General features: G+C 32.9%; 2 protein-coding genes across 2 annotated transcripts; both read left to right on the plus strand.

Annotated features, from left to right (window-relative positions):
- Nucleotides 1-7509: 7509 nt before the first annotated feature.
- On the plus strand, nucleotides 7510-8970 carry LOC128992979 (tetanolysin-like). Its single transcript, XM_054416728.1, has one exon. The coding sequence runs from the start codon at nucleotides 7510-7512 to the stop codon at nucleotides 8968-8970; it is 1461 nt and encodes a 486-aa protein (XP_054272703.1).
- Nucleotides 8971-12344: 3374 nt separating this feature from the next.
- Nucleotides 12345-14320, plus strand: LOC128991319 (alveolysin-like). Its single transcript, XM_054414123.1, has 2 exons — nucleotides 12345-12434; nucleotides 13776-14320. Exon 2 carries the CDS (start codon nucleotides 13792-13794, stop codon nucleotides 14179-14181), a length of 390 nt encoding a protein of 129 aa, XP_054270098.1. The 5' UTR covers nucleotides 12345-12434; nucleotides 13776-13791; the 3' UTR covers nucleotides 14182-14320.
- The last annotated feature ends 738 nt before the right edge of the window (nucleotides 14321-15058 follow it).

The following is a 15058-nucleotide window of genomic DNA, read 5'->3' on the forward strand; positions in this document are numbered from 1 at the left end:
TTCTTGGAAGCTTTCTTAGCGAAGCAAATGAAGTTCTTATACTACACTCCTGCTTTTGTTTTACAAATACTCCTCCTGAACGGCTGAAGCGATCTGCACAAAATTTAGAACAGACATAGTAACCAACCATGGGAAAGTATAAATCTGAAATGGTAAAAATAAGACCACACGGCTTTTCCCTACGTGAATTTAAACTTTAAATGTAAAATTTCTCTTAGTAGCGATTAATTAATCCATAAGGCCCATGTTAAACCGCATGATATTATTTGCGAGATAACAATAAAAAGGCAAACTAGAGTCGCAACATGTGTTAATCAACGAATCCTCTAAAATAGCATATAACAAATACCGTACAGAGAAAAAGGTAAGAACAATCAGATTAATACTATTGAGCATAATTTACTACTAATTAGGCTGATGCACCATTGACTTTAAATACTCCAAATAGCTATTCTACTTATGTGATCCAAATCCAAATATATGCCTACCGAGTTTGGATATTGCAAATAAGCACTCTATTTATGTGAATCAAATGAACCATTAACTTACGATACTGCAAGTAGACAATTCATTTACGTGAACCAAATGTACCATTGAGTTTGGATAATGCAAGTAAACAATTAATTTATGTCAACGGTAACCAAATGTGCCATTGAGTTTGGATACAGCATGTAAACAATTTGTTTACGTGAATCTGGCGTATTTTTGACCTAGTAATACTATGCAAATAGACATTCCATTTAATTGAACCAAATGTAAGCCTAACTTGGACTTTGGATACTGCAAATAGACCAAAAATCCCCCCCCCCCCAACATCCAAATTGGTTTGATATTTATGTAAACCAAATCTATCATTGAAATTGGATATTGCAAGTAGTCATTTAATTTATGAGAATCAGATGTAACGTAGATTTTGGTTTATACTAGTAGACAATTTATTTACGTTATCCAGACTCCCAGACTTATAAGTGACTTAGGATACTGCAAGTATATATCTCATTTGCGAAAGCAGATGTAGCATTGACTTTAGAAAAGTATTGGATTAATATAGGTGCTTCGCTCTATACTGCAAGCAGACTACTGCATTGTTCACCTAGTGTAAAAGTAGGGTTTTATAGAAATGTAAAAATCTATAGTTTTTGCCTTTTTAATGTTCGTGGTAACTTTTATTCGTTTAACGACCTGGTGGGTGCGTTTTGAAACTTAGTATAGTAATAATATCTATTATAATTTACTAGTTTAAGCTAATATCACTTTCTTATCCCTTAAGGGGAATGGCGCACGAGGAGACAGACATAATTCTTAAACAGCAAAATAGGTCGAGTTTGGTATTAGCTGAAAGGTCGTGTATAAGTTATCAGAACACCTTAGGTACCGAGAATCCGAACTCAAACGGACAACCGAGTCAAACATGACAGCTGTTTAATGACTATTATTTTTTTTTTTGCAATACTATTATATAGACTACGCTATCTCCTCAAGGGAGCGCTTGCTAAAAGTCGGTAGAAATCATAATCGTAGGTCGATATGCACATCAAATCAAAGATTGGTAGAATAAATGCTGCAAATTTGAGCTATGATACAGATTTCGACCATCGAACTATTTCGACCCATGCTGTCGATAGCAGAGTTTTGTCGGACTTCTCGTAGGCCGTCCTTCATAGGGGATAAAAATAATAGCTTAAAAGAGTAGACAATTATTGGTATTATTGATAAACCAAGTCTTTCTGCTTTACCTTTGATTCTAAAAAATATATTTCACCGGGCCTTTCAAATACACTTTATGTTTGTGCTTACGTAATATGTTGAAAATACCCTTTAAACCATCAGTTAATAATAATTTGAATTTTGGTTTAAAAACACGGTGGGAGAGAAAGTACCTCATCCACAAAACATTATTTTGCACTTTCACTGGACTTAAAAACGTCATTGAAAACATAATCGTTCACTAAAAACGATGCGACTTAAATTCGTAATTTAAGTTCCTTAGTTTAGTTATGACTGTTCTCATACAGATACTATTCATAGTCTATTTACACAAAACTATGATTGTTAAATCATTAAATTCTATGACAGTACCTAGCCAATCGTTTAAATTAACGTTCAATACTTTGTTTGAAGTTCGAATGGTGATTAAGTTGTTATTATATAAGAATCGGAAGAACAGATAATTGGCTTCAATACAAAATATTTATGTATATATGTAAAGTGAATAAAAAAATAAACTCATTCCACTTTTAAATTGATATTAAATGTGTTAGACACAATCAAATGTAGTTTAGATTACTAATCAATAATCATCTTGTTAAATAATTGGCGTAAAGTCGTATAAGTGATTCCTGAGTCATGATAAAAGTATATTAAGGATAGGACAACGTTTCTCATAAGTATGACATAATTTAATCCACCTCAGGGAATCAATTTTGATATAGTGTTACTACAAAATATTATACGGTTAATAAAAAATAATGTTATACTCGTATGCCAGTAGTCCGTATGATTTCTGGAAGGAGACAATTAAACCGTAGCCTTGTAACAATTCTATTACGCAAGGATTCACAAAATAAGGAAATACCTATTGTTTGTCTGCATAACTTTTTATCCGACAATATCATTTAGCAGAAAACAGGAGTCTATATACAGTATAAGTAGTTACTTCAACCGAACCAACAATTAATTTGGTTAACAATTTATTTATTTAGTCACGTAAACATTGTCTAACTGGATATTATAATGAAATTCACATAATAACTCACCCCAAATAATACATTAAAAGTAAGTTTGGTTTTTTACTTTTGTAGTTTATACATAGAAAGCTTATATGAAAGAATTGAATGGCGTAGAAATGCGTATATCAAATTAACACTACGATTGTTAATTACTGTAGAACTAAATTGAAACAATTTGAAGCCTTAAAGGTGCATAATATTTCCTCTTTAAATGATTTACAAACGTCTAAGACTAGTGCTTGCTGCGAAATGGAATCTGGAATTTCCCTTCTTCGGCTAGCTTTGTATAATCATGTTAGAGTTTAGGTTCGATTCACCTGAGAACAGGATAAGATGCAACAATTTAAGGTTTGAAGACATTTTTTGTATTATTCGTTATTGAGCTTTTTTGCAATAACCCCATTATGGATTGGATTCACAAATACCTATAATAAACAAGTTAAAAAAAATCGTCAGTTTGAAGTATGATTTAAACAAGCGATTTCCTCAAGCTTCCCTCACAAACTGCTTGTAATGTTAACTAACCATCCATCAATTTGCTCCATCAAAAGTTTTATACTACGGAAATGAATAACCATTGAACCGATAATTTGACAACATCCTCAAGATATGTTACACGTCGATGTCAAAACACAAACCACTGGATTTTTTTATTAATAACTATAGTATTATATCTGTTAAATGTTAAGTAATTCAACCAAAGACATTTAATCAAATATTTATTTAATAACATGAACAATAATACAGTAAAATATAAACAATTAATCAAGTAGTATTAAAATTGAAGTCAAGTTTTTAGTCATGCAAAATGTTTACTGAATTTATTCAGTTATTGAAAGGATACAACAGCTGATATGATGACATCACTGTCCAAAGTTCACTACTGCACTTCCTACTACTCAGTTCAGTTTAGACTCACCTCTCTCACAGTACACAGTGCTTACCATTTGGTTTAGTTCATATTAAATATTTTAATCCCTATCTTTCTCTCTCTCTTACAGCTGCAAGTGCATTATTTCTCATTTAGATACTGATTCCAAATTTATAGTACCAAGTGTCAAGCTAGGATCCTAGAAGATATTTTTATTTTATTTAAAGTAAATGTGTTGTAAATTTTCGTGTACAGTCCAGAATATTCATGAGTAGTGAATTGCTTTCTTTTTATTAATGAAGAAGAGTTTTAATTTAAATCAGTGAAGAATGACATACTACACAACAATAGTCATTTTTCAACATCATCTTTCATCTGTGGTCCTTCGATTTTCATCACTCTGGCCAGAGCAATCGCTTCTCTGCTCATCTTGTTCCTGTTCTACCAAAACTGAATAGATCTTCAGCTTTAGGATCTAAAGCTATTTCTTATAATTTTACCTCTTAATACCATATTTAACAATATCCCACGCTGTTTTAAATTAGTGGTTACGAATGGCAAGTTTCAACTTCACAACCTACATTGTTCAGTTCCATATTCAATTCCAGCAAGTTAAAATAAAAAAGTATTTAAGAATAAATAAACTGTCTACATAATTGTATAAGCCAATTCGATTATGTTATTGGAACTTGTTCTATGTACACTGCTTGAGATAACGTTTCTGTATGGTGAACTACTTGTTTCTGACGACCAAAAAAATAATAAGACGACGAATCAGAGATGTACTAAAAAATATATATAAACCTTACTAACTTCTATATTACTTCTATATTCTATTAACTTCTATATTCGTAGTATATCCTTGGCATTAGAATACCCAACAGTCAGTGTTAAATAACCGTACTAGTTTTTACTGTTTCCTCATCTCATTGGGTAGCAAGCAACTTAACGAATTAATAATGAACTAGTGTTCCTGTTGCTCGAATTCGAGCAATTGCTAAGTATTACAGGCGTTATTTTAAAACGAATATCAGTCATTATTGATGATGGCTTTAAAAGATTCGACTCAAAGATTTTGGAAATACTCATGATGTACATAACAGATCGATACAATCACAGTTTCTTGTAAATATCTTATCATTTTACAAAAGCTGATCTTGTTTTTTTTGTGTTTTCTACAAATAGCCTTAGTCATAGCCGCATTAGGTTGTCCATAATAACGATAAAAAAAAAAAAAAACATAATTTCTATTGCTTCTCCTTGGTGGTGTTCAATGACTTTCCATAGTTTGCAAATCGGCTTTTTCAGAACTTTACAAAAATATAAGAAAACCCTCTCTCCCTTTTTCCATTGTAATATTTACGAAATACAAATAGTAAATATTTCATTTAAACCAAGTCAGTAAATGTTTGTACCAAACTGTTAAATTAGCAAACCTATTGACTGTTTACATTACAATTAACATATGTTCTTCTTCACACTTTTAATTTCTGACAACAGTTGGAGTTTCATAACAATTTTGGTTCCCATGTGAATCTTATGGAGAAATACGAAACTTTAAAGGGCCCCAGGGCCTCACTTTCCAAATATTTTCCTAAAAAGAAAGTTTCCTGCACAACTCCACGTTACGTTCTTTCCAATGACACAAAAAAAAAAAAAACATGTCAATCGGTTCAGTAGTTTCGGAGGAGTAATCGTCACAAAAGATCTGCTTGCGTATGAAATAAGTATAGATTAGGATGTTAAACATATGTTTTATTTTAAGGTTTACTGTCCAATACTATTACAAGCTGGTGCAATTTTTTAATGAATTGTCTAGATTTCAATTTCACTTGTTTGGTCCAACTCCCCTCCTCTTTATTTGGTTATCAAACAATTTTAACAGCTGTTTTGCAGAGATGTTGAGTCTTCGGTGGACTTTGGAACACCCCTACCCCGCGTTGCCCTTTATAAGCGGACCAGACAGCCTAGCAGGACGTCAGTTATAGTCTATAGCTTAGAGTGCCTCAGACTACTATAAGAACTACTAACCGATTGGTAAGTCATTTGCCATGCTTTTATGTACTTTTATTTTATGCATAATTCGGGTCACATACCTACCTTTATTGGTGCATTGGTGTTCCCCATTCAGCCTCAACGGCCTAGTCTCCGCTATGAGTCATCAACTTGGCTCACATGTTCTCGGGATTTTAAAAATATGTGACCACAAAATGGGGAGCTATTTTTCAGACACCCTTCGAGACTTTTGGGTTGACCGGTAATGAACGATTATGCCCTTGACCGGAAAATGGACAAAATGGACACAACTCTTCTCGAACTGGGCCATTGTACAAGGACGTTACAACAATTGATATCAAACCAAGTTGCATAGTTTATATCTCTATAGTTGACATCGGGTTACCTCTGTCAAATTATTGATCAAGCCGATAGTCGCATAGTACAGTTTTGTGCTAAGCTTACAGAAAACATATTTTTATTCGAAACCATTTTATTCCAATGATACGTCTAAACATGTAACACATATAAATGCAGTATGAACTTAAGACAAGACAAAACTGTCATAACAACTTTTTTATAAACCTTGATACTCTAATACTTGATTTTAGGCTGGATGATATAGTTTCAAATGCCAAATTTAAGGGTTTAAGGGACTTCAAAAAGACCATAGCTGTCATTGTATTCTCTATGTGTCTTGATTCAAACAAGTGTCAAAAGATTGTATTATACAAAAATACATTTAAAATAAGTCTGAATAAAACAACTAAATCAAAACAAAAATTATTAATTTGAAATTCTTGTTGACATTAACTACTAACTTTCAGCGAAAAACCAATTCTCCCACAACAGACCGTAGCACAAATATAGTTTTTATTCAAAAACTAAGATATTTTTAGGAGTAAAGAAAATAGTTGGAGCATTTTTTTTTAATCATTGTGCGCGCAAATTTTACTTGTATTGTTGTATATGATTAGGTTTAGAGTAGCCTACTTAAGTTTACGCTTTAGGGAGAGTAATTAAGTGTGTTTTAGCTGTTAATGGCCTAGTATAAAACAAATACATTTATAAAATTATACAAAAATATTTGTATCCATATCGGTAGCTTTGATGAATGTATTATTTTTATACCTTCGTACAAAATACAGTATGTCAATAAACAAACAAAAAGTGTTCGACTGACCTTTTAGTCTCACGGTGATCATTAAACGTGGTTATATTTTCACAACATTTATTCAATTTGTTAAATACGTTGTTCATCATCATGAAAATTTTAATGGAATTCCGTTTATGTGGTGTTTATGGATTTCATTATTTTTACTATAGCCATATACATTTGTATTTTAAATAAACTGCTATTGCAAGATAAAATATCCTACTACAGAAACAAATCATTCAATAATAGAAGTGATGTGTCAGTAAAACTTAACAGTACAGTAACTAAATAATACTTATTAAAAAAAATTGAAAGATTCAATGGGATTGAAGCCCTCCCAAATACTGAAACATTCGATTTACAGCGCAAAAAGGTTACGACAAGTTAACATACCAAAAAGTTCTTTTGATAAATTGCTTCGTTAAAACCCCACTTTAAACTGTTATTTAACATGTGTTTATTTTAAAAAGTCACAGTTATGAAAACTTGTACTGGTTACACTCATTTGTATGTTATATTTTTTTTTGCAAAAAACTTTGTCCAGTCTAGTTTGTTTTGGTTTTCTCTCATTCCAGGAGGTTTTCGATTCTATAGCTTAATACCATTTCATTGAAAAGTATTAAAAAAGTCAATGTATAAATAAACAATTGTGAATAATTTTAATATAATCATTTAACAGTTCATAAATGACATTGCTTTGAAAGTCGAAATTGCATTATATCGCTTTCCGTATTATTTGTAGGAGCAGCTAACGCAGGATGGACAGCTGGAAAGTTCCGTTTGTCGGCTACGCAACCTTTTGTGTCTACATTGTCGCAGGAAGTGCCAACAATGACGTCGACAGCTACATTTACGGCATGAGCTACTCCCCATACCAAATCCTAGCCTACCATGGAGAAACCAATACCAGCGTTCCAGTACAAACAGCGGGAAAGGTCGACGGCAACAAGAACTTCATCGTCATCACCAGAGATAAGGAATCTGTTTATAGTCGAAAGTCTGAATTCGGAGTAGTCAACGAACACAGCATCTACCCTGGATCCTTGCTGCTGGCCAACCAGAGATTCATCGACAACAACCCAGATGTCTTGGCAGTTGCCCGTGCTCCCTTGACTTACGTCATAGATCTGCCAGGGATGACCACAGACGGCCACTTCTCCATTGACCCAACCTTCGCCAACTACCAATTCTCAAAGGAGAAAGCCTTAAAGACATGGTTTGATAAGTACTCGAAGGAGAATGACATTGCTGGCGACTTCCATTATGTCTCTGCCTTTGCTTACAGCCAGGAATACTTGAGAGTCATATTCGGTATGGAGTTCAAGAACACCCAAGTTGAAGCCAGTATTGATTTCAGTGCGATGCAGAAATACGAAAAACTTATCATGGTCCAAAAGTTTAAACAAATTTACTACACCACCTGGGTGCACCTTCAAACGAAACCTTCAGACCTTTTTTCCTCTTCAGTGACCGCCGCAGAACTTAAAAAGAAGACCAACAGCAGCAGCCCACCAGTTCTTGTTGAAAGAGTATCTTACGGAAGGGCGGCCTACGTCAAGCTGGAGACATCCTCCACTGACAAGGAGGCCAAGGCTATTCTTGCTACTAAAGCATCAAATTGGTTTATCAATTCGGAAGCTGAAATTGAAATCAAGCTGAAGGACCTTAAAATGCAAGTGTTTGTTCTTGGAGGAAGCACTGAGACTATTGAGGTGATCAACGCACAGACCTTCAAGGATGTCCACAATGTTCTAGTAAAAAAATTCTCTAAAGACAATTCGGGATTTCCTATCCGCTACTCGGCCAACTTCATCAAGGACAACATCAGAACTGTCGTCCCGATGAGCACAGACTACATTAAGACTACTACAACTGTATACTCTAAGGGAGTTCTCAGGATCACCCACAAGGGAGGATTCGTAATGGAGTGGGCCATCACATGGAAGGAGGTGAACTACGACAAGAATGGAAACAAGGTGTCAACTGAGGTCAGCTGGGACAAGAACTGGAAGTCTTTGGCTGCTCCTTTCAGCCAGGACATTGAACTCCCAGGAAATGCTCAAGACATCAACGTGTTCGCCAGGGTAGCCACCGGCCTAGCCTGGGAGTGGTGGCGCACAGTCATTGACATGAAAGGCATCCCTCTAATCGGAGAAAGATCAATCACAGTCTGGGGCACAACTCTCCATCCTGAGCATTCTATTTCTCCCAGTGCTTAAGATACGGTTTAGGACTGACACTTTATTGACATGGTAACTGATTTTGAACTTTTGTGATATTTATGTTTGTTAACTTTTAAAATATTCTGACCAAAAATAAAATTATAGAATGTGTATTGTCTCTGAAAATAATATGAATGGACTTGTTAATGTAAGATACTAAAAGTTTTTGTATTGTTTAGATGTCACTTGACTGAATTTTTAATAATAAAAGCAGAATTTTATCACATTTTGTGTTCTTTTTTTGGTGTATGCAAATTTATCATAATTTATAATTCAATAATAACTAATTAAAAACAAATTTGAACATGCATTAGCTACCCATAATTTTAAAACATTGTGGTAATTTATATGAAGTTGTTGGAACATTCAAAGATAAGAATAGAAGGTAGAGTACGCTTGAGTTTGTTCAAGAAATTTGGGTTTGAGAATGAATATACTCTAAGTATCCTATTTCAAACCACCTTGCAATGGTAAAAAAAAACAAAGGCAATGAATTAATGATAATGAGTGACTAAACAAGTTTAAGTGTAAGTAAATTTTTCCTTAGATGTTGACACACTTTAAACGTTTTAAAAGAATCTTAAATCTCGTAATCCTCAAAAATATTTGGTGGGAACATTTTTTATAAAACAAGGCAGAAAATATAAAGTCGTAAGTAATAGTATGGGTTAAACCTTGGAATACATGTGAGATGGCATTATTTAATTTAGTGTTTAAATTTCTCATAAAATCTGTAAGGTTCCAAATATTATAATCTTAAAGTATAACTCATTTTAATCAGACTCTTGAATAGTTATTTTTATCGTTTGATTAATTAATCTGCATGGATTTCTTCTTCTTATAGGGAAATAGGAAACAAGACTTCGTGATTGATATATTTTTCCCCAAAAATTGAACGCGATCACTTTTATATGCTGGAGTAAAATGTCAGTGAACTGTTACAATTCAGTGATTGAATGTTTGGTGAGTAAATTAAACACAGGAAGCCTAGCTTTTGACATATCAAACAAATACTTCAATGATGTAGTTAAATCAGTTTTCCATGTCTTGTTTGCAGTTTAAACTTCAGAGTGACTTATTGACTTTAGAGACACGTTAAAATGTTCATTAAAAAACCAGAAAATATTTTTTTTGAAATAGCACACATAAAATATTTTTCTAAAATAAGAACGTTTTGCAATTTGTCTGAGACAGTTTGCATTTTTTTGTATAGAATAATAATTTCAAACACATAAAATTTTACTTAACAAAATGAAAAATAAATGCGCGTTTCGTGTCGTGCGCTTAGAAATTATAAAGTTTATTTTCTTTTATTATAGTTTGAAGCAATTATAACACATCTTATCACTTAGGCCATTAAACTAATACAGTATTTTTATGATGAGCTCTTAAGTGACCTCAGAAAAGAATTTTAGTCAAACACATTCAAGTTATGAAAATCTAATAAAGTGTAAACTAAAACCATTGACTATCTAAAAACCATGATTACTGTTATAAAATTAACAAAAATGGCAAAATAGTGTTTTGATGCCAAAAATATTTAATCCTACATACTTAGGTAATTCCTCCAAGTTAATTAATTTCCATTTCTTAATACAAACATCATTTACGAAAATTTAACAAGCTCAAAAGATAGTTTTAAAGATGTTTTACTAAGTGTCGACGTTTGGCTTAGTTCTTGGAAGCTTTCTTACTACGGAATCCTTACTTTTTACAAAGTAAGAATAAAAGCTCTAATTCAAGAAGGAAAACTTACATTTGCCTAAATTTTAAACCGTCATACAAGTAACTAGTTACTATGAGGCAAGAATTAATAGCTACTGCAACTACTTTTAAAATCCGACTTAGTCCAACATCGCTAAGTTTTATGTTTCTTGTAGTAATTTTTTTTTTAATTGAAGATTATTATGGAATTCGAATGAAATATTTAAAATACTATTTTAAAAGTGTCATTAAGTTTTTATTTATATTTTGCACAAAGATATTGGCTAGAAAGATAAACCTTTTTTCAGATTTTAAATGCTCTGGGTGTTTAATGTTTTTTTTTTATCTACATATAGACAGACACCAAAAGGTTTGCGCCAGGACGCATGTCGTATAACATTTGTTGATGTTTTTATCTTCAGAATAATCTGGTAGAATTGTTTTGATGAAGCTGGTCACCCTGTATAATGATTACAACATAATTGTTACTGATAATTATTATTTGTGATACAATGTCAGTGGTAATTGTGATTCATTGCAAAGAACCCGTTATAGCACAGTCTTGTAACAGTTCTATCATCAACAATTTCACAAAGTATGCATACCGTTTGTTTGTCTGCACTCGTCATGTGGTTTTATCAAACCAGATCGTTCAACAGATATCAGGAGCTGATTTAAAAGTAGCCTACAACAATCAATAATTAATTTAATTAGCAGTTTCTACATTTTATCGTGTGAACCTAGTCTCACTAGATATTTTATTTTAGATTCACATAAGGCAACCCAAACAAGACATTATAAGACGTTTTTATAATTCAATGTGTAGCATTTTCGTAACAATCTTACTGTATATAAAAATTAGATTCACTACTCTTAGAAAATACCTTAAACAAAGAACACCAGTTTATGTTTGAAGTATAACTTACACAGGTCCCTTAAAGTGGTTGTAATACTAATTGACAGTCCATGAGTTTCCCCCTCTAAGAATCTTTTACTGACTCATATAAGGTTTGAATCCATCCCTATCAGTTAAAAGTACCCTCACAATATGTTACGCGTCGATATCAACACATAATACCATAGATTTTATAAAAGTTTTGATGAAAAAAGGTTTTTAAGTAATCCATACTAACATTATCATCGACGCATATTTTATAATAGTTATTATGAATGGCAAGTGTAAACTTTACAACTTATTTGTGCCTAGTTTATTATACAGAAAAAAAAATTGAATACATAAATGTATAAGAATAATTAAATCACCTTCAAATTGTATAGTCATTCGATCACGTTATTGGAACTTAGTTAGTTGTGCTATGTTATCCATCGAAAGTCTGTACGGTGAGAACGAAAAAACTACTAAAATGACACATTTCAAGTTACACACATATCATAAACTTAACCAACTTATGTGCATATATCCTTTTTCTTAGAATACTCAACAATCAGTGTTCAAATAGCCCTACTATTATTTTCTGTTATCTTATTAGGTAGCCAGTGGCTACCTAGGTAAAATTGTGTTAAGGATGGTCTAGATTTTATTTTCACATATTTCGTAAGGTCCAGCGCCCCACTCCCCTTTCCTTGGCCATCAAGCCATTGTAGACAGCTGTTTTAATGAGTTGTTTAGTCATCGGTGGTCATCCTATCCAGCGTTGCCAACCCCACCCATTACAAGCGTATCCCACAGCCTCTCAGTCAGTTCTAGTCTATCGTTTAGAGTGCCTCAGACTACTACAAGAACTACTAACCGACTGGTAAGTCATTTGCCATGCTTTTATGTTATTAATTATAATAATTGTTTATTACAACCTCCAAAGCTAGATTGCAATATCACAAAAAAAAAAAACAAAAAAATAATAAAATACCCCCGCCGCAGCAAACCTGCAGACTAAGCGAATTTCCATTTGACTGATTAGATTTACACTGAAATGTCTACTTAAAAATATAACATTTATTCTTTATTTAAATAGAATTAGTTTAACAAGTACCTACTTAGGTTTGCTGCATCAGGGAGGGTAAAACTGTTTTTTTTTGTTTTTTTTTGTAAAATGTGAATAGTTAGTAAGAAATAAAAACATTTTCCAAATTTGATCAAAATATGTTCACAAACAAGCAAACTACAACAGTTTACTTATTCTCCATAAGAATAACATGGGAATTTTAAATTTACAATTTTTGGAATTTTCTCCGTAACCATTAGGCGCATAATAACGCTTCAATATACTAAATTATTTGCTTTTTTAAGCTCTACAAAATGGTTTGGAAATAAATTGCAAAATTTTATGTTTTTTGGGTCAAAAATGGGAAAAACCTATTTTTACCCCATAAAACCCCCCGTAAACCCCCGTTCCCATGGTCCGATCATGCTGGATCGCGAACTCGTTCGAATAAACGTACGTTTACACGTTTGTACCAAATTTCATCAAAATCGGATCATTTTTGCTCGAGTTATCGTGCTGACGGACACATATATATATATATATATATATATAAATATATAAATATATAAATATATATATATATATATATATATATATATATATATGAATTTGAACGGATGGTGTTTTTGGCCTCTAGGGACCTCAAAACGAAAAAAAAAATCTGTCCCACGTCCAGGTCTTACCATGAGTACTACGGTAATAGCTTATTCCCTATGGGAAATTCGCTAAAAGAACACTATTACGGCTATTTCAAAGGAAATTATCCTACTAGCGGAACCACTAAAATCAGTTATTCATCATGTGTTTAATAAACACATCACAGTAATGAAACCATATAATACCAGTAACATTTATTTATATGTTCTACAACTACACCCAGTCAAACAAAATTTTGGCAAACACTTTGTCAGGTCTAGTTCGGTTAGTTTTTTTTTTATATTGTAGAAATTTTTCAATTCTATGTGCAAACCATTGTAAATAATTTTATTTTAATAATTTAACAGTTTAATAAATGACATTGCTTTGAAAGTCAAACCCTTAACAATTGATAATACAATTTACGATAAATGTGTTGCTTTGTTATTTATGTGCATTAACAACATAAATATATCATACATTTATCTGCTATTATATCGCTTTCTGCATTGTTTCTAGGAGCAGCTGACGCAGGATGGATAGCTGGAGAGTTCTGTTTGTCGGCGTTGCAGCCCTCTGTGTCTGCAGTGCCGCAGGAGGCACCAACAATGACTCCAAGGGTGTACTTAGGATCGTCAACGAGGGAAACTTCGTAATGCAGTGGGCCATCACTTGGAAGGAGGACTCCACTGAGGTCAGCTGGGACAAGAACTGGAAGGACTTTCCTGGTCCTTTCAGCCAGGACATTGAACTCCCAGGAAATGCTCAAGACATCAGCGTGTTCGCCAGGGTAGCCACCGGCGTGGTCTGGGAGTGGTGGCACACAGTCATTGACAAGAAGGGTATTCCTCTGGTGAAGGAGCGAACTTTTACAGTCAGTGGAACAACTCTCAATCCCAAGAGTGTTATATCTCCTAGCGTTTAGTTGGTTACCACGAATAGCAAAGTCAAATTTCTATTTCTCCCAGGGCTTGAGGTACGGCTTATAATGGTCTGACACTTTATTTGACATAGTAAATCTTACAAACTTGTGTGATAGTTATGTTTGGTACCTTTTAAAATGCTGTGACCGTAACTAAACTATTATTGTCCCTGAAAATAAGATGAATAAGTTTATTAATGTAAGAAACTAATTCTTTTTGTACTGTTTAAATGTCACTTGACTGAATTTTACAAAAATACAGAATTTTATAAAATTTTGTGTTTTTTTAGGTGCATGCTTTATAATTTACTGATAATTGTCAGTATCTGTGAAGTATCAGTTCTAATGTATAATTCACACACAAAAATTAACATTCATTACCTACAAATGATTTTTAAAAGTTTGTGCTCACTGCTCATTTATTTAAAGTTGTTGGAACATTCAAAGAGAAGAGTAGAAGGTAGAGTATGATTGGGTTTTTTCAAGATATTTTGGTTTCACGATTACTATACTGTTAGATTCCTATTTCAAACCCCCTTTGTAATGGTAAAAATACATAATTAGTTAATTCATGGCTAATAAGTCAATAAAACACGTTTAAGTGTACTGTAAAACATTCTCAGTTAAATTGTTGCAGACACACTTTAAACGTTTTAAGAGTCTTACATCTCGCAATATTGTGTGATTAGAAATTAGAAAGGTAATTTTCTTTTTGTAAAGTCCTTAGCAGTTAATAACTAATACATTAGTAAACTTCATTTTATGGTGATTTCTTAAGTGAACCAAAAACTTTGGTAATCAAACACCTACAAGTTATGAAAATCGAATAACGCGTAAACTAAAAACCCTGATCACGGCAATATAAGATGATTAAAAACAG

The sequence above is a fragment of the Macrosteles quadrilineatus genome, unplaced genomic scaffold (genome assembly GCF_028750875.1).
Source record: "Macrosteles quadrilineatus isolate MER2022 unplaced genomic scaffold, UCM_ALF_1.0 Scaffold_4__1_contigs__length_99947679, whole genome shotgun sequence".
Lineage (NCBI taxonomy): Eukaryota > Metazoa > Arthropoda > Insecta > Hemiptera > Cicadellidae > Macrosteles > Macrosteles quadrilineatus.